This window comes from Notothenia coriiceps, unplaced genomic scaffold (assembly GCF_000735185.1).
Source record: "Notothenia coriiceps isolate Sejong01 unplaced genomic scaffold, NC01 NC01_scaffold00004486, whole genome shotgun sequence".
NCBI lineage: Eukaryota > Metazoa > Chordata > Actinopteri > Perciformes > Nototheniidae > Notothenia > Notothenia coriiceps.
In genome coordinates, this window is record NW_011337187.1 from 404,055 (window position 1) to 421,719 (window position 17,665).

General features: G+C 38.9%; 3 protein-coding genes across 4 annotated transcripts in view; 2 read left to right on the forward strand and 1 right to left on the reverse strand.

The window, feature by feature from the left end:
- The window catches only part of apbb1ip (amyloid beta (A4) precursor protein-binding, family B, member 1 interacting protein), a 24,583-nt gene extending 20,217 nt beyond the window's left edge, over positions 1 to 4,366 (forward strand). The window contains exons 11-14 of the mRNA XM_010767586.1: positions 2,008 to 2,106; positions 2,204 to 2,327; positions 2,438 to 2,499; positions 3,184 to 4,366. Coding sequence (XP_010765888.1) covers positions 2,008 to 2,106; positions 2,204 to 2,327; positions 2,438 to 2,499; positions 3,184 to 3,726 — 828 coding nt within the window. The 3' untranslated portion in view covers positions 3,727 to 4,366. The remainder of the gene's footprint in view (positions 1 to 2,007; positions 2,107 to 2,203; positions 2,328 to 2,437; positions 2,500 to 3,183) is intronic.
- A 505-nt stretch (positions 4,367 to 4,871) lies between these two features.
- LOC104942377 (selenoprotein O-like) lies at positions 4,872 to 12,535 on the reverse strand. 2 transcript variants are annotated; one of them, XM_010767591.1, is made up of 19 exons: positions 11,429 to 12,535; positions 11,225 to 11,343; positions 11,010 to 11,138; positions 10,526 to 10,590; positions 10,015 to 10,071; positions 9,784 to 9,882; positions 9,310 to 9,377; positions 9,006 to 9,093; positions 8,824 to 8,893; positions 8,628 to 8,700; positions 8,462 to 8,545; positions 8,249 to 8,378; positions 7,665 to 7,709; positions 7,472 to 7,553; positions 7,260 to 7,352; positions 6,884 to 6,960; positions 6,674 to 6,717; positions 6,434 to 6,489; positions 4,872 to 5,184 (listed from the first exon to the last, which is right to left on the reverse strand). In XM_010767591.1, the coding sequence occupies exons 1-19, from the start codon at positions 11,667 to 11,669 to the stop codon at positions 5,062 to 5,064; spliced, it is 1,743 nt and encodes a 580-aa protein (XP_010765893.1). In that variant the 5' UTR covers positions 11,670 to 12,535; the 3' UTR covers positions 4,872 to 5,061. The 2 variants fall into 2 exon arrangements, with proteins under 2 accessions (XP_010765893.1, XP_010765892.1); XM_010767590.1 differs by having other exon boundaries at positions 6,410 to 6,489; positions 11,429 to 12,533.
- Positions 12,536 to 12,571: 36 nt separating this feature from the next.
- On the forward strand, positions 12,572 to 17,510 carry pdss1 (prenyl (decaprenyl) diphosphate synthase, subunit 1). The gene is made up of 11 exons (XM_010767589.1): positions 12,572 to 12,780; positions 13,395 to 13,462; positions 13,818 to 13,953; positions 14,210 to 14,337; positions 14,517 to 14,658; positions 14,765 to 14,876; positions 14,983 to 15,092; positions 15,364 to 15,444; positions 15,608 to 15,721; positions 15,855 to 15,935; positions 16,507 to 17,510. Exons 1-11 carry the CDS (start codon positions 12,631 to 12,633, stop codon positions 16,645 to 16,647), a joined length of 1,263 nt encoding a protein of 420 aa, XP_010765891.1. The 5' UTR covers positions 12,572 to 12,630; the 3' UTR covers positions 16,648 to 17,510.
- The last annotated feature ends 155 nt before the right edge of the window (positions 17,511 to 17,665 follow it).

Genomic DNA, 17,665 nt, shown 5'->3' on the forward strand with positions numbered 1-17,665 from the left:
AGGTTAAAATAAAAACAAATCTTAATAATCAAAATGTTTCCACATAATGTTTTGCAAATTATTTGGCGGTAAATATTGAATTTACATTTACACCCTTTAAAGTCCTTATCTTACATTAAAAACTGTTTTTGNGCTATACCAGCAATGCTACACTGTGTGATGCTGGGACGGGCTGAACTCACCAGGATTCGCGGAACCACACGTGACGTCACGACACAGCACCAAGCAGCGGCAAGTTTGAATCCAGACTTTTCTGGATACCTCTGAATTTGACCCATTTTCCCGATATTAACAAGTGATTTACAGCAAATAGGAAACGATATTCGATCTATATCACGTGTTACTGGAATAAGACCCAACAAGTTAATGCATTTTGAAACAGTTCTATGATCTTTCAGCTACAGTAAATTACGCAAGATAAGGACTTTAATATTTTATTTGGGCTTTTAGTTGAAGACACACAGTTAATAAATAGAACTATTCTCCTAGCTTAAATACATATTTTTAAAAGTCAATCAAGGAGTAATCTTAATTTAAGGTGTTTGAAGAGCAGATTAAAAATACAATTTCTTTTGGAAAAAATGACTGCCAGAAAAATCAAAGGGTGGCTCAACACGCCATGAAATGGGAAATAATTAGCTCTAACAAAGAGTGGGATTAAAGGAACAATATGCTTGCCATTTTGTGTTTTTGGTGGTATTTGGTTGTCAACCTATTTTTGTTTGTGAAATGTTGAAGTGATCCTACTGACTGTATCTTTATTTATTCTGTTTTTGTTTTATTTTTGTCTGAAATGGGAATGTCATCTCCTATATGTTATTGTTATGTCCATGTTTGTGTCTTTAGCCTGTACAAAAAAAAAGATTACAAAAAATACTAATACAAATAAAAATTATTTGGCGGCCCACTTGCAATGCCTTCGCGGGCCACTAGGGTGCCGCGGGCCACAGGTTGGGAACCGCTGCCATAGAACATGAACTAAAAAATATAGCATCCATTTAACTGGATTAGGCCATTTACACTCTGATACTAGACTCACTCTGCCCCCTTGTGGTACCTTTTTAAAAGCAAACTCCAAAGTTTTTACACAAAAATGTCGTGTACATTGCCTCAAGTGATGTCCCTTGAGTCAGCATTGTCATCATCATCATTGTTTAAGTTGAAAATGAAAAAATCTTGGGGTGTAGATGAAAATAAATGACGCTGGTGACTCGAATGTCTATTTGCCACTTTTAGCACAACACACCTGATTCTGTTAGTGTAGTTCGTACTTGAGTTGCATTGTGGGTAATGTTGTGTCCAGGTTTTGAAAAGGACTTGGGTTCATGGCATGAAAAACTTCTGCAGCATTTAAATACAAATGATATAGAAGTGCAATGCTGAATGATTAAATCAAAAACTTTAGTAAAGGCAGAGTCTAAGGCTTTTTTGCTGTATGATTTTTTGTAGTAGTAGTAGTAGTGGACAACAGCTTGAAATTAGGTCATAGACCATATATCATGTTTTGGTCAAATACTGCAAAATTAGCTTATTGCAAATTAAATGTGAGATAAAAGTATGGTTATTTGGGTTCAGTGAAGTTGTGTGTAACATTATTTTACCTTCATTTCCCTCAAGCGTCCAATTATAAGCCATTGATTGTGTCAGAAACACTCACTGTATGTAGCCTGAATTATAAAAATACTGGCTGAATCATGTAAGAAACAATTATGCTAATGTAATTTCATTTATTTATATAGATGGATCATATGATTTATTATTACATTATGTTATGTTTTTTGACATTTAAAAGTCCTAAAGGGATTAGATACAAATAAATGTAAATGCAATGTCAAGTCATTGCAGTATTGTTATGGACATATTAAGAGTTTTAAGCATAATATTTCCAGACAATATCGTGAATCTCGTATATTTAATGGTGACATGAAATTCTGTTATCGTCCCATGCCTATAAAAGATAGTAACAAATGATCAAATAACCTGTTTATCTTGTATTTGTCTCCACAGCACCCTCAGATCCAAAAAGAGTCTCAGTACATTAAGTACCTCTGCTGCGATGATGAAAATTCAATGAACCTTTGGGTAACCGGAATACGGATTGCAAAGGTACATTTTAACACCTTTCCATTTGATGATTGGAACATTTTTATCTTCTCTATTGGACTAAAACTCATGCTCGGTGGTTTGTGTCTTGCCGTTCCAGTATGGTAAGTCGCTGTATGAAAACTATAAAACCGCAGAGAGGAAGGCAGCTGTCGGCTCTGCTTGGACAAACTGCAGCACTCCATCCAGCTCCAACCCATCAACACCCTCACCCACCATCAGAGGTAGCACCACACACACTGTCCTACAGAGTGTCACTGATGGGAAACAACCCACATGTAGAAATGTTGCGTGTACACAATTTTTACTCATGGCGTTTCTCCTTCTCTGCCAGCTAAATCAACCAGCCAGGCCAACGGTCATGTTCCCACGCCCCCACCAGGACCTGTTACCAAGGTACAGTTTTATTTTTGTTATCAATTTATCACTTGATAAATATTGATTAACTTATAAGATGTTGGAAAATGGTGAGACATTTAAAAAAATGCCAAGGTACATTACCTTTGGACCGAATTCAAATATATTCAATTGACAATATTGACAAATATAAACTTTGCTGGAATCTTGAGGTTACATTTTGAAATCTTTTTTTAGGGCCAGTTTGAGCTCTGATAGGTTACATGCTAGTCTTTGGTAAAAGGCTACTATAAACGATATAATTATATATGTTTTTCTCCTTTAAATGTATGATATGGCACAATTTCTGTCTGGCAGGCGGAGCTGCAGACTCAGGGACAGTTTCAAGACTATTTAACACCCGAGCTTGTACTATTTCTATTGTTGTCTTTTATATTTTTTTGTCTTGTAAATTGCACTGTTGAGGAACCTGCGATGGATGAAGTTATCCATACATTACATAATTACATCGTAGTTTTGTATATGTTATGACAATAAACCTGAATCTTGAATCAAAGGGAGTGGAAGCCAATCATTCCACTACATGTACGTCATGAATGATGTCATGTTACAAATATTTAAGTATAGATTATTACAAAATCTATTTTACTACAAAATCTATTTTTAAACTTTCTATACTTTTCAAGACCTCATTTTGTACATTGTTGTGTTCTCTCTTCTCAGGACTTCGGAAATGTCCCACCCCCACCTCCAGAACCAGTCCGACCTTCTCCACCTCCTTTGGCTCCCAAGAGTTCCTCAAGACCAGCCCTCCCCCAGCGGCACCTGCCAACCAACTTCCCCCCACCTCCACCTGCAATGGGAGGCCTTCCTCCTCCACCGTTGGGGCCACCCATGGATGATGCCTCGGAGGCCCCGCCCGACTTCCTCCCACCCCCTCCTCGATCCACTGGCTTTGGTTCCCTTCCTCCTCCTCCGATGAACTCCCTACCACCGCCGCCTCCCCCAATGAGTATGGACCTGCCTCCTCCACCGCCAGATCCAGGGTTTTTACCTCCGCCTCCACCAATGTTCACTGGAGCTGGAGCACCCCCTCCACCTCCCCCTCCACCTGCTGCCCCAAGAGCCCCGGTGCGGCCTTCCGGCTCAGTGAGGAAGGTACCGCCTGCTCCGCCAAAGAGGACTACTCCATCGCTGCAGGGAGAAGCGGGAGGAGGTGGAGACTTCATGTCAGAACTGATGCTGGCCATGAACAAGAAGCGTTAAAAAAAACTGTGTACTTCTCCAACATGAAGCCAGGGGAGATCAATATGGACTTTACATCCATTCTAACAACTTATCCTAGACATAATCATGCATGAATTAAGTAAAAGTGTAAATATTCCTAAGAACAAAGAGATTAAAACATGTTTTATGTAAAACCTGTCAGTCATTTTTGCTGCAGGTAGACATGATGAAATCTGTTATCAGAATTATTAAAGAATCTGTTAAAAACAAGTAATTTTTTTTAAAGGTGATGTAATGGATATAATAATGTATCGGACTGCAATGAGACAGTTTTATGGAAGTGTACATATTTGTCACGTTTGAATGGAGGTCTGTAAATATTATAAAACACTTTTCCTTATCTCTGTAAAACATTAATAGTTTAACCCTTTTGTGTTCGAGTCTCCCGTGACCTTGACAATTTTAGCAAAGTCTGAAGATCTCTAAAAAAAAAAAAGTGTATAATTTGGTGTTCGGGTCTGGGGAGACCCAGCAGAATTGTTTTTGGGTGACTCAAGGTCAAATTTGGCCCAATCAAGATTAATCTTTGACTTGAGACACCCCAGCCCCACCCCCTTCATCAACTAACAATTTTTCGCAACATGCACCTGGTCTCCCCTCCCTCTGCCCACCTCCCCCCACGGGAACTCAACCTTTCTCAAAGAATATGTACACTAACACTTGAACCTGAACACACACATGCACAATATGTGGTGTAATGTGTTTTGGGCCATAACATTAAATTACAACAGGATTGTATGGTTATGAATGCATTATAAGTTAGTTATGATGTAGTTAAAACAATATTGGATGATTGTCATTTTTTGTGTGTGTTTTGGACTGAGATAAATCATGGGTCAAAATTGACCCGCGAACACCATGAACGGTAACAGCTTTTGAACACAACACAAGGGTTAAAATGATTTTAAAAAAGCTAAATAAAAACCTGGCATAAGCATTCATGAACAACATGTTTTACTGGAATGAATAACCAAGTCTCTTTTCTGTTATATTTTGGGAAATATAAAAAGCAATGGACCTAGTTTTCATTGTGCAGCTCTGGTGTGTGCTTGCTTTATGTGTTTAAGGTGAAAAGTTAATCTGTATGTAAACCTAGATCCTTAAAAAAGCAACAGGACAGCCTCAACTGTAGCATCTTTTAATATAGGTTTATGTAAATATGCAGTAGAAAAACATTTAAAAGCCATGACCTTGACATTTGGGAACAAATCGTTTCCACCAGCATGTGAGAATTTACTAAATCACACCAAAGAGTGCAAGTATGCTGCTATTCTTCTTCTCTTTAGTGTTGTTGTTGCTGTCTCCAATAATCTCTCAAGAGGAACAGCTGACCTTTAACCTCTTAGCCCAAAGCGGGGGTCTTGCTGCATAGCCCGCCTCCTCTGCAGTCTCTTGTGTAACATAGGGATGTGACAGGATGTGGTGCAGCAACTCCATCTAGTGGGGGGAAAAAAAAGACTAGGTTAAAACTAATCACAACTTTTAACAGGAAAGAAAAAAGGGGGCATTGCTATGATTTTGAAGATAAAATACAATTATTTAATAAAGGGATTATGCAAGAATCATGGAGTTAATGGTATTACTTATTTGGTAATGATATGTATTAGTAATGAATGGGATAAAAAGGGGTGGTACAATTCCATTGTGAGGTATGTCATAGTATTGCATGACATAAAAGCAATATAAAACGTTTACTATATATTTAATATTTTACCAAACACATTAATAAAAAAGTGTGTTGGAAAGAGAAGTCAGTGTAATATTTCATAATATAGTAATTCATACAAAAGTTCATAGTATAGCATCACCTAATTGCAAAGCATAATTCACAATGGACTACGCCATATAAAAAAGGTCCCATGTCATGGCCATTTCTACTGATCATAATTCCATTGTCGAGGTCTACTAGAATAGATTTACATTGTTCAATGTTCCAAAATCACATTGGTTTCTCATACAGCATCTCTGTATAGTATGTGTATTCACTCACTCCTACGCGCCTTGTTGGAGTTGGAGCTCCCGCCCCACCCCCCCACCAGCCTATGAGCCCACTGTGCTCTGATTAGTCAACCACCTTTACAGCTGGACATCAGTGTTTATGTTTTACAATGGAATTTGTTAGCAACCAGAAAATGACACCAGTAATGACAAACAGATGAGAATGCTGCGTGGGGTCTGGGTGCCGTGTTGGCGGGACGTTGCGGGGCTCGCTGCTCCGCCCTTTGAGGCTCGAGGAGCGGACAGTGTGAGCTGGGTTACTGGTGTCGTTTCCTGGTTGCTGCGTGGGGTCTGCGAGACACCACGGAACTCAGCCTGAGCAGTGAGCACACACACTCATCCAGGCTGAGAAAAATCTCCAAAGAGCAGCATAGACAGGTATTTTCTGTGTTAGAGTTTTACTTGCTACAGGGTGTACTTTGAGAGTTTGCAGACCGTTTACATGCATAAAAAGCTACATAACACACAAGGGGATGGGAAATAACCGCAAAAGCATGTCATGGGACCTTTAAACAAATGATGGAATACTTTACAGGCGCATATTGCAAATTATGGTAATAGCCTCAGTCTTGCGTAGATACAGTAAGATTGTTAAATTGATTTATCAACTTTTAATACCTTGTGGAGATCCTGTTTTAATTAGATGGACATCATATACACACACCTCAGAAAAATCTTTCATCTCAACTTTACTTATAGCAGACTCTGCCATCCAGTTCCTCAGCACATATCGAGGATTTACATCTGTAAGATAATTTTCACAATCAGTCAAAGTTGGTCCAGTTTAAACCATTATCACATTAAAGACTTTGGTAAAGTTGTATTCCTTGTTATATACTGTTTTGAAGCACAATGCTATTACTCACAGTTCCTATAATTAACTATTTTATCTTTACATCAACTTTAGTATGAGGGTTTAGTGGCTTACTTTTCATCCTGTGTTGACGCTGCAAATCACTATCATGTAGTTGTCTGAACAGAGAGAACAAACATTTAAATCAACTCTTATACAATCTAACAAACTACAAAAACAACATTATGACACCAAATGAGTATAAGTACCTTGCACACATTTGAGAATATCTTCAAACTCTTTAACTTCAGAATGGTGAGCCATTATTTAATATGATTTGCTTACCTGCTGAGCCGCAGCAGGAACATGCTGAGCCAATCAGAGAAGAGCTTGTGGGATGACAAGTCTTCAAGAGCCCACATCTAATTCAAAAACAAGCAAAAAGGTTCTGAATATCTCTGCTGATGCAAAATCAGTTTCTTGAATGTGGACTAATGTATGTAACACAAATTAACTTGCCATATAGATTGGAGAATATTATCCAAAAGTGTCATTTATATAATATTGTAAGTAATTTGTCACCCTATATTTGATCTACTAAACACCCAATTAGAAGGAACATGATGACCAGCACGATGAGGGCTGGATTTAGATATGAAAGATGTCATGATCAAATCTAAAAACAGAAACATGACAAACTGCTGCCTCAGCGCTTCTCTACCTGTGGGAACTTCCTGTTGTGAAGCTGCTGGGCTGAAACTTCACTGAGCTGCCTGAAGGTCATGGTGAAGTCTGACTGAGTGTCCTCCATCATCTGGTGAAACAAACACAAATAGATTGGGAGTAAGAATAAGTTACAGCCAGTAAACAGAAAGTGAGATTAAATCCATTCAGTAGACTGATATGAATTATGTAAGATTGTCAATGGCTTGCCTTAAGCAGGAAGGCAATGAGGTAGCCATCTTCCTCCTCTTCACCTAGAAGCCCTAGTTTAGCTTTAAAATGTTGGTGAATCCTGAAAGCATGAATAAAGCTGTAAAATCAAATATATATTGACTCACTGGTTGGATACAGTATATCATTAGGGACAACATAGAGAAAATACATTATTTCATGTGGACCTCACCTCATCTGGTTAATATTGGCATATCCTTTCAAAATACTTTGCGCCCTGAAAGAAAGAAAGTTTTAATGAAACATTTCTAAATGAAAATCGGAGAAGAGAAAAATATGATGTTGCTGACCAATATTACAGGGTCAATTCTATCGTCATTTATTCATTTTATTAGTAATGTGCACCAGATGGTGTATTTGAACACTCAGTTCAAGTTCTGTTTTTATGATCAATACAAACAAACTGCCAGAAACCAAAAGGTGTGCTTCAACTATCCCTTCTTTTAAAATCAAGGACAAATACTTTTCAGTTTGCCGCTGCCTTTTATTTTAAAAGTATTATACTCAGATTGTACAGAGCCTTGTAACTTCTATTCCTGTCTTATTCTAGTTTAGCTGAGTTTTATGTTAAGTCCAATAGCTTTTTTTAAATCTATGTAATAACATTATGTGTTTCTCTTGCACTACGTCTTTTTGCAAATCAATTTTGTAATTGCCTGGTTATTGGAATGTGCTATATAAATAAACATGCCTTGCCTCATTGTTGTTGCACTTGGTGTCAAGGCACCGCTTAATTTGAACAGCTGTTGTTCTTACTGGTTCTGCTGATGTTTAGAGAGCACAGGGCTGAGCGCATTTAAGAGCTTCTCCAGGTTGAACAGTCCGACGTTTGCCTGAGCTCCAACGCTGTATCTGCCCTCATCATCAGATGTGTTGGGGACAAAACCTGTAACGATAAAGCTTTATTTGACATTGGACAAAAGAACTAGACATTCCGTTATTTCTATAAAGCAAAGTCATTGTACTCACCGGGGTCATACGCCTCCATGAAGCCAAACGGCCCGTAGTCGATGGTGATGGACAGGAGGCTGAAGTTGTCAGTGTTGCACACACCTGTCGTGATAACACACAATAAATATCAGTGGATGTTGGTAAAACAACAAACTGTGTGACAAAATGTTCAGACACCACTCACCGTGTGCAAAACCAACAGACATCCACTGGGCAATCAGATTGGCTGTTTCATTTACAACTGTGGAATAAAATACCTAGAGAATAAAGCAAAGATATTAAGCATGAAGCAAGGAAGTTCCTCAAAGGAATATATAAATACTTATTTTTAACTATATTAAAGAAACCTTGTAATTGAGACAATTGTTTTTTCAATTTACCAAATATTTATCTGGGTCGTCTGAATTGATTGAGGAAAAATGCTCATCAATCACAAAGTTCAGCAGCTTTCTAAAATCAGAAGAAAAAAAGCATTATTTTACAAGCAGCAGTATATAATATGTAACAAGAGGCCATGGAAGGTGAAGGAAGCCTCAGTGGGCTTCCATGTGACCATACTAACCTCAGGAGGTCTATCTCTCCACTCTGAGACAGAATTTCTAAAGATCCAATCCGAAACCATGACTTGGCTAACCGGAGAACAACAGCCCCTGGGGGAAAAGAATAAAGAAGCTAGAATAATAAAAACAAACTGCAACATAAGGCACCATTTACTTTAAGAGCCATTTCTAGCAAGCTCTTATATTATACAACTTTTTTCAATGACCTCAATGCGAGTAGTTGGGCACCACCCAGTGGTAGTTTTTGGTCCTAAAACAGGTGCATAGCGACAATGATTAAAGGTATTTTTGAATGAGCCACTGTACCTCTCTCTGTCTTCACATTTCCATTGTAGAATTTATCCCTTATCACAGGCTCGTCACTTACAATTAGACTGAAACAAGGAGAATCATGATCAAATCAATACCAGAAAACACCTAACAAAACTAACAGTCAACACATCAAGCTAGTGGTTATACACTTTGAATTCATCCATAAATAATTCTGCCCTTTCATTGTTAAACACAAATAAGGCCCCTCTCTTTCTGCCTAGGAAGTTCATCTTAGTTTATAATGTTGTGAACCAATACATGTTAATACAGATACTCGACTTCTTAAAATGGAAAGTAGAAACGTACAAGTTCTGAATAATTTGGTGTCTTTTAAACATTATGTTGCTTTTATCTGTACTGTAGTAAGTTACAGATAAAACTGCACACATTCTTTGAATCCTAAACAAAATTATATCATAAAGATTATATTAATCGCATTACAAAAGTGAACCCAGTTTCATCCATCACCTGGCAGCTCTGCTGGTTGGAATCCCCAGGAAATGCATGGCTTCACTGCAGAGGAACTCCCTTACAGAAGAACGGATGACAGCTCGACCATCTCCTGACCTGAATTAAAAAAAAGTAAAATGTATATTAAAGTTCCTTGCAGCCATTTGTTATCCCAGAAACAAAATGATTCCAAATGTGGCAAAGGGAACCAAGAAAATATTATGTCAACAGGTATGACAAAAAACATACCTGGAATAAGGTGTCTTCCCAGAGCCTTTAAGCTGCAGTTCCCACACTTCTCCTTTCCTTTGGGGAATTTCAAAGGGAATGCAAGTCAAATATTTAACTGGAGAATTTACAATACTGTCTGGATGATGGTAAGAGGACACAAACGCAGTAGAAAATCAAACCAAGCGAGCTTTATTCAACAAAAGCCGATGACAGGAAAAACAAGAAACAACTAAACATTAACAAAACCGGGGAGCACGAAAGACAGGAACAAGCTTACAAGCAGGAGCAGGCAGGTAACATCGACAAAAAGTCGAAGACAAGACTAAATACACAGAAGGGTAATCACAGGACAAGACACAGCTGGGGAGGGGAGGCAAAAACACAACAGTTGAACACAATGAGACAATCAGACACAGGAGGGCAAACACAGGAAGGAAGACCAGACAAAAATAAAACTGGAATTTGGCAACATAAGTCCAAAACCATGACCAATACTTTGGAAACACAAGGGACCTAATAACATTCTCACCTGTTTGTATACTGACCAAGAGAATGTGCTCGACCATCGCCAAGCTGACCTGCCCAGTACCCAAACTGATGGAGAAGGAGCATTTTAATGTCATCAACTGTGATCAATCGGTTGAATAAAACGATACAATTTAAAAACAGAATAAGTTTCTTTGACTTTTCTAATCAACTTGTTTTTGTCTTATTTTAGTCCTCTGTTGATGTTTTGTCTGTTAAAGTAATACTGTATATGTCCTCAGATAATTATATTTTTGTGGTATTATTAAAGCACTTTATAAATATTCACCGTAGATTTTAGGTAATACAATAAACCGTGTACACCAGCTTTCACCACTAAGGACATTCTGTATAGCTTGATTGTACTTTAAAAAAAAGTCTGTATTTGAAACTTTATATGTTGCAATTTAAATTAGTAGGTGCAAATGTATAAACTATAAGTGCACGAAATGAAGACTGCAAAACAGAGAAAACAAATGAATCATGACCTGATGACCTCCATATCTGTGAGCGAGGGGTACAGATCCTGATAGCAGTTTGTCCCCACTGGCAAACTGCAGGAAATCATTGGTGTGGGTTAGAGCCACATCCAAGTCTAAAATTCCCTCGATGACGTCCTGTTGAGAGAAATTCAAATATAAATGAATTATTCACATCTCACTGTAAAGAATCTGTGGTGCTGCTGATGATATTGTAAGATCACCTTAGAAGCTGCTGCCAGTCTCAATGGGCCTCTCAGTGGGGTTGGAATGGATTTGGAGAATATGCAGTTCTTTACAGAGCGAGCAAAGTTGCCATTAACCTCATCAATCGGGAATGCTTCTGCAGAACATATAAAAAAAATCGAATCGTGACATTATCAGCCTACCACCCTCAAAAGTACACACAAAAGAAGATCATTTTTTACCTATTAGCTTCTTGCTGGACACTTTCAACTGCTCCAGGTCTTTTATAAGGTTGGAAACACTCACATTCCACCTGGACTTGACAGTGTGTAGGGACGGCTGGCTGTTTGATCCCATATTGTCATGATTATCATCACTATGGCAGTCACGGTCAGTACTCTGGCAGAACTCCAGAACATGTACAGATGTGAAGCTGGATGCTGCTACCAGTGCAAACACTAACACTTGGTTAGGGCTCCACATGTCATCGACACAGACACCGCCTCAAAGGAACCTGCCTGTAAGCTTTATTTGTAGATTTGAAAATGGGTAAAAAATGATTTTCAGCTGGAGCACACAGCGCATTTGGGGAATACGAACTCAAACCTGTACTGAAGTGAAAGTAGCAATAACACTATAATGATCTACTCGATTCAATACTATTTTTTACTTGATTTAGCCTAAGTAATATTCCCAAAAATAAGCTTAAAGAGTCAACAGTAAAACTAACCTACTCTGTGGGTAGTTCATCTATACAACTTCATATATTTTATGTATGGATCATAGGTTATGTACGTTCAAATCTGAACCTGCAAAGAATTTTACTCTGAAATGTCATTTACTGGAGTAAAAGTGTAAGGTGGCATTACATGGAAAAATGCACACAGTACAAGCAACTTAAACGTTACTAAAATACTTTGCATAATTTACACCAATGGCAAACAAGCTCACATGTCATTGACACTGATTATGCTGTGAAAAAATACCCTAATTGAAGGCAACTTTATTGTTTTTCTTCCTTCTTTTTAACTTTAATAACTTAACAAGATTGACTTAAAGGCAAACTTTTTCGTAAAACCTTTGTGTGTGGATTTTAAAGTAGTATTATTTAATTAATCTGCATTACGTCCAAGTTTACAGTATGACAAACTGGAAAACAACAGTAACATTGGCTACAGGCTAAAGCTAGCTGTTAGCCACTATCTCCAAATAGTAACGTTACACACACAATCTACTTAATTCCTGTTGAACTAGACAAAGACACATTTGATATCTTTAGTTAAATAGAAAGCAACAGTTGTTGACATCTACCACTGCATTCCTGAAATGTAACAACTCCCATATATAGCTAGCGTTAACTCCGTCGCGTGGAACGACGTCAGTAACTTATCATTTCCGGTTCCGCTTAAATAACCTGCCAGTCCGTCCCGCTAACTGTGGGAACATGGCGTGCCCATTGCTTAGGCAATGCTCGAAGTGGAATGCAAACTGTTCGAGTTTATTCGAAACGTTGTGGTATGGTAATGGCAGGCCGGTGTCATTCTCCACATCTTCTCTGGGGCGGACATCCTGGAGCTCTGGGCCGGGGAACGCGGTGAGTTTACGGCTGCTATCGGCACCGGGCAGGGAGTGCTGCAGAAACCCCGGAAGGTCACCACCGAACCTCAGCCTCCCCGGCTCAATGCTAGCGATTTTTAGTTTACTGGTGTATTACTGTACTGTCTGGGACGTTTCCAGTCAATGTTAGGATTTGAGCAATTTAGTGTCTTATTTTCTATTAGTATTTCGTAACTGAATGGTGACTCACTTACTTGTGGCGGGGGCTGTTGGCTCTTACAGAATGAACTCAGCACCGTGCTCTGAATACACTAAGGTCAAGACCTGCCATAATGCATATTAATTACTCTGACCTTTACATAGCTTGCTGTTTAAATCTTGTTTCTCGAGTTCTCTTTGTATTTTTGTTCATTGTTGCTATGTATATAGATACGTAGTACAGTATATACACTCTCGTTTTCATCTACTTGAATGTAAATAATTTAGGATATTTCTTACACCAAGGTGAGGGTCTATGTTGTATAAAGCCTTCTCCAAGATGCCAGAAATAATGCATTTTGTGTTGAAATGCTGACTGCTGGCCTAAAAGTAGCCTGATATAAAACCTAATTAAATACAGTCTAAAAGTCTCATGTCCTTTGTTTTTTCCAGGGGCAGCCATCAGCCCTGCGAAGACGGACAGGTCCAAACACTTTCAACTTTATCACATCTCTCACCAGGTGAGTTGTCTTTACCAAAGGCCTTGCAATGTAACCAAAATATTCCTGGATTTGTGTGTATTAGTATAATGTTCACCTTACACTGCAAGACAGGTTTTAGCTGAATACAAATTGGCCTATATTTCCCCTCAGGTTGAAGGGTGTTCTATCATGTACATATTGTTGATAACATTGGGCTATGCAAAAATGATTGACAAACAGTGTATGTTGTACCACAGTAATATAGGCCATTTTCAATGACATATTTAACTTATACCGTATTAAAAACTTTATTTAACATTATACGCATATGTTCTGTATTTCTATATGTTTCTGTATTTCACAGTTGCTGTATGTTGTTGTTTTTCTCTTGCAGACACAAACCACGGTTGCTGGATCCCTCACTAAAGTCTTGCTTTTGCATAAACAGTGCACACACAGATGTGAAGGTTCAGGACCCCTTCACAATAGCACAGAAAGATCTCAATAATTTATATGATGACATCAGAAAGGTACATTGAAATACTGAGTTTTTCCTCTATGTTTCTTTAGATATAAAATGGTGGAATTTTCTGTCTAGAAAGCATAGAGACAGATGGAGTTCTTTCAGCTTTAATACTAGTGAGCCTTACCTGTGTTGTTATCTTAAAAAGATGTTGGTTAGAAATGAGCAGAAGTCATTTTACAGTCATGTGGTTTTTTGCAAATGTTTATCTTGTTTAGTAGCTGTTTTGATGCAACTAATAGAAATGATTTGTTGCTTTACAGGAGCTGTTTGTAACTAAAGAGCTGAAGGCTTTATGTCATTACTACTTTGACGGAAAAGGCAAGGCCATCCGACCAATGATAGTTGTCCTGATGGCGCGGGCACTCAACAGCCACAGCAACAGATCCGGGTAAAAAAACAAACACTCTAGACTTCCACAAATGTTCTCTTTCCCCTACTCACTGCCTCTTACCCTTGATACCAGAGTGAAGATGCATCACACGCTGTTGTAACTATTTTAATTGTCATGTGAATCACGGTCCAGGGTTTTATCTGATCTCATTTCCTGCAATGTGTTGTCCTCTGTAGAGAATTGCTCCCAGGGCAGAGGGCCGTAGCTATGATCACAGAAATGATCCACACTGCCAGCCTGGTGCATGATGACGTTATAGACGGATCTAATAAACGAAGGGGGAAGGGAACCATCAATGAACTGTGGGGTGAAAAAAAGGTAGGGGTAATGAAAAACCTTCCCCTGTTTATCCACTTGATACATTCTGCTTGATCACTTCATTGCCATTTTATTTTATGAATGATTGTTTTTTGTTCTCTTCCAGGCAATCTTGGCTGGAGATTTCATCCTATCAGTTGCCTCCATAACCATGGCGCGAATTGGTAACAACATGGTTGTAAAGGTGTTTTCCCAGGTGATAGAGGATCTGGTGCGAGGTAAACCTATCGCATTATTCATGCAGTTTTGCAAAATCAATGGGTTATAATATCTCCTTAGATGTCCGGTAGCAAACTCCCTAAACTCCATTTGTTTGACTTCCAGGTGAATTCATGCAGCTGGGCTCCAAAGAGAACGAGAACGAGAGATTCAAACACTACCTGGAGAAAACCTTCAAGAAGACAGCGAGTCTGATTGCAAACAGTTGTAAAGCAGTATGTACGTTCTGTTTCCACACAAATACCAGAGAATTGAAGAAACTGAGTTCCTAACTGAGTGAAATGACTCAAGCGTCTTTTAAGTAAGCTCCACAGTCGTCTTTTCCTAAGTCCTAATGAATTCTCTTTACACCTTTTCTTTAAAAAGATGGTTGGGAAAACTTTTCTTACTATTTGACCGCAGTCAGAGACTCCTTCCATTTAACTTAGATGGCTCAGTTTCTACTCTTTATTTATTTTGTATTAACTCTCTTCTCTTTCATTAAAGGTATGCGTTCTAGTAAGTTCTGATCCTAAGGTCCATGAAATAGCCTACCAGTACGGGAAGAATGTTGGCATCGCATTTCAGGTAACTTTCAGTTTGAATCCGTTTTGAATACATACTAGCTACATTATGAGAATACCCTTTACTGTGTCGGATTACATGTTTTGTTATCCAGAACATAATGGATTGTAGAACTGGAATGTAAATAAAATAATTATACATTTTGTTATTTGTCTCCGTCTCGTAGCTGGTAGATGATGTTTTGGACTTCACATCAGGGGCCAACCACCTGGGGAAGCCCTCGGCTGCAGATCTCAAACTGGGCCTGGCCACTGGACCGGTGCTGTTTGCCTGTCAACAGGTGAGATCCACATTAGCACTTTTTTTTGTTCACCTACGTGTATGTAAGCTTTAATATAAACTGTAGTTCTGTATGAAGTTACTGGAAATGAGTGTTTGTCAGTCTCTAACTCAGCTTCTTTCTGTCTTTCCAGTTTCCCGAGCTCCACTCAATGATCATGAGACGTTTCAGCTCTAAAGGAGACGTAGATCGAGCCTGGCAGTACGTCTTTCAGGTATGAACAATCATTCGCTAAAAACCAGATACATATTACGTAAGGGTTTGAATGTAAATCTACTTTGAGAATGTTTTACTGTAAATAAGGGTAGATGAATATGAAGAATTAGGTTTTCTCGCGCCACACGGCTTATACTGTACGTCATTTATCATGGCACAGTCTCTCTCCTAATATAATAAAGCATGATGCCATACACATATCTCTTCTTAAAATGGGTTTGTGATTCATCACGACAAGTTCAGATGGTTTAAAGTGTGGTACTTCTCCATAGCCAGGGATTTTGTGTTGGTTTGTTTGTAAGGGGAAAGATGCTTCGGCACGATACACTAACAATGTTACACGTTTGTTAACAAGGCATTTGTGCTGCATTCATGTGATGACAGAACAATCAGAAAACATTGTTCCAGTCCGAACTCTCTCTACTCAAACAGCTGAGATTCACCAAGTGGTCCATAATACCAATCGGGGTTCATGTTTAACGGTGAAAGAGAAGTAGAGCTTTGCCGAAACACAATTGCTTGAATAAATGAAGACTAAAACAATGTTGCCACCCCTTCTTGTTCTTTAGAGCGACGGCGTGGAACAGACCAAAAACCTGGCGCAGCACTACTGTCAGGAGGCCATCAGACAGATCAGTATGCTCAGGCCGTCGGCGGAGAGAGACGCCCTCATCAGACTCACTGAGATGGTGCTCACCAGAGACAAGTGAACCTCCACCACTGGGATTCACTCGAGGCAGCTACCTGAAGAAAAGCAAATCATCCTGCCCGCCATGTTTGAGCTGGCCAGGTCGGACAAAGAGATGGGAGTTTGTTAGGAAGGAGCCCCGGTGCTGGATTGAGTCAAACTCTGAATGTGGCAGCATACTGATGTGTCCGAACACTTAAATCACAATCGAGTGACAGCATAGAGACTGGTGTCTGTACACTTCCAAAAAATATACATGGGTGGCAGGGGGGAGATCTTAAAATAGCACCATATATAAATACATTTAGTGCAAATGCTTTGATTCAGATTTCTGGAATGGTGTCAACAGCTAGGACTTGGAAAGGAAATATGAAATACAGGAAATTGATACTGCACTCCCAACTGTACGCTTCATTCAGTACTGCCATTGCAACATCCTACCATGCTTGAAACTAACTTTGACTGAGTGGTATGTGAGCATTGCAACATCTGTGTTATTCCAAAGGAAGTGTAACATTGTCCGTTTGGATCTGTTTGACAAGATCCGTCCACACCTCAGAGGCCAAACAGTTTTTTGACTTGTGAAAGGCTGTAAGGTTACTTATTCAATGCAAAGTGCCCTGTAACAACCATGGCCTTTTCATCCACAGCGACTATGTGCTCAATAAATGTACGTTTTATTTAAGCCAAGCCAGCGCTCCTCTTGCATTCCCTCCAAGTGACCACACATGCATCTTGTACATAGAATTGTTTATTATAAAAAGACTGTACATTAATATTTCAATCAACATATTATATGTACAAATGAGGGGCAGACAGATGTATTTCTATAGTTCTACCCATGAAATTGAGCCAGAACAAGTTTTTAAATTGGAAATTCCTAAAGCAAACGGGCAAAATATCAAGGCATAAGCTGCAGTATCCTGAAATGGTCCGAAATCAATCATTATGTTGTTATATGGTACGTACAGAAGGGTGGCCAACATAAAAACATACAATGTTATCATGATGATGTTAGACCTGAGTGACAGCTGATTTTT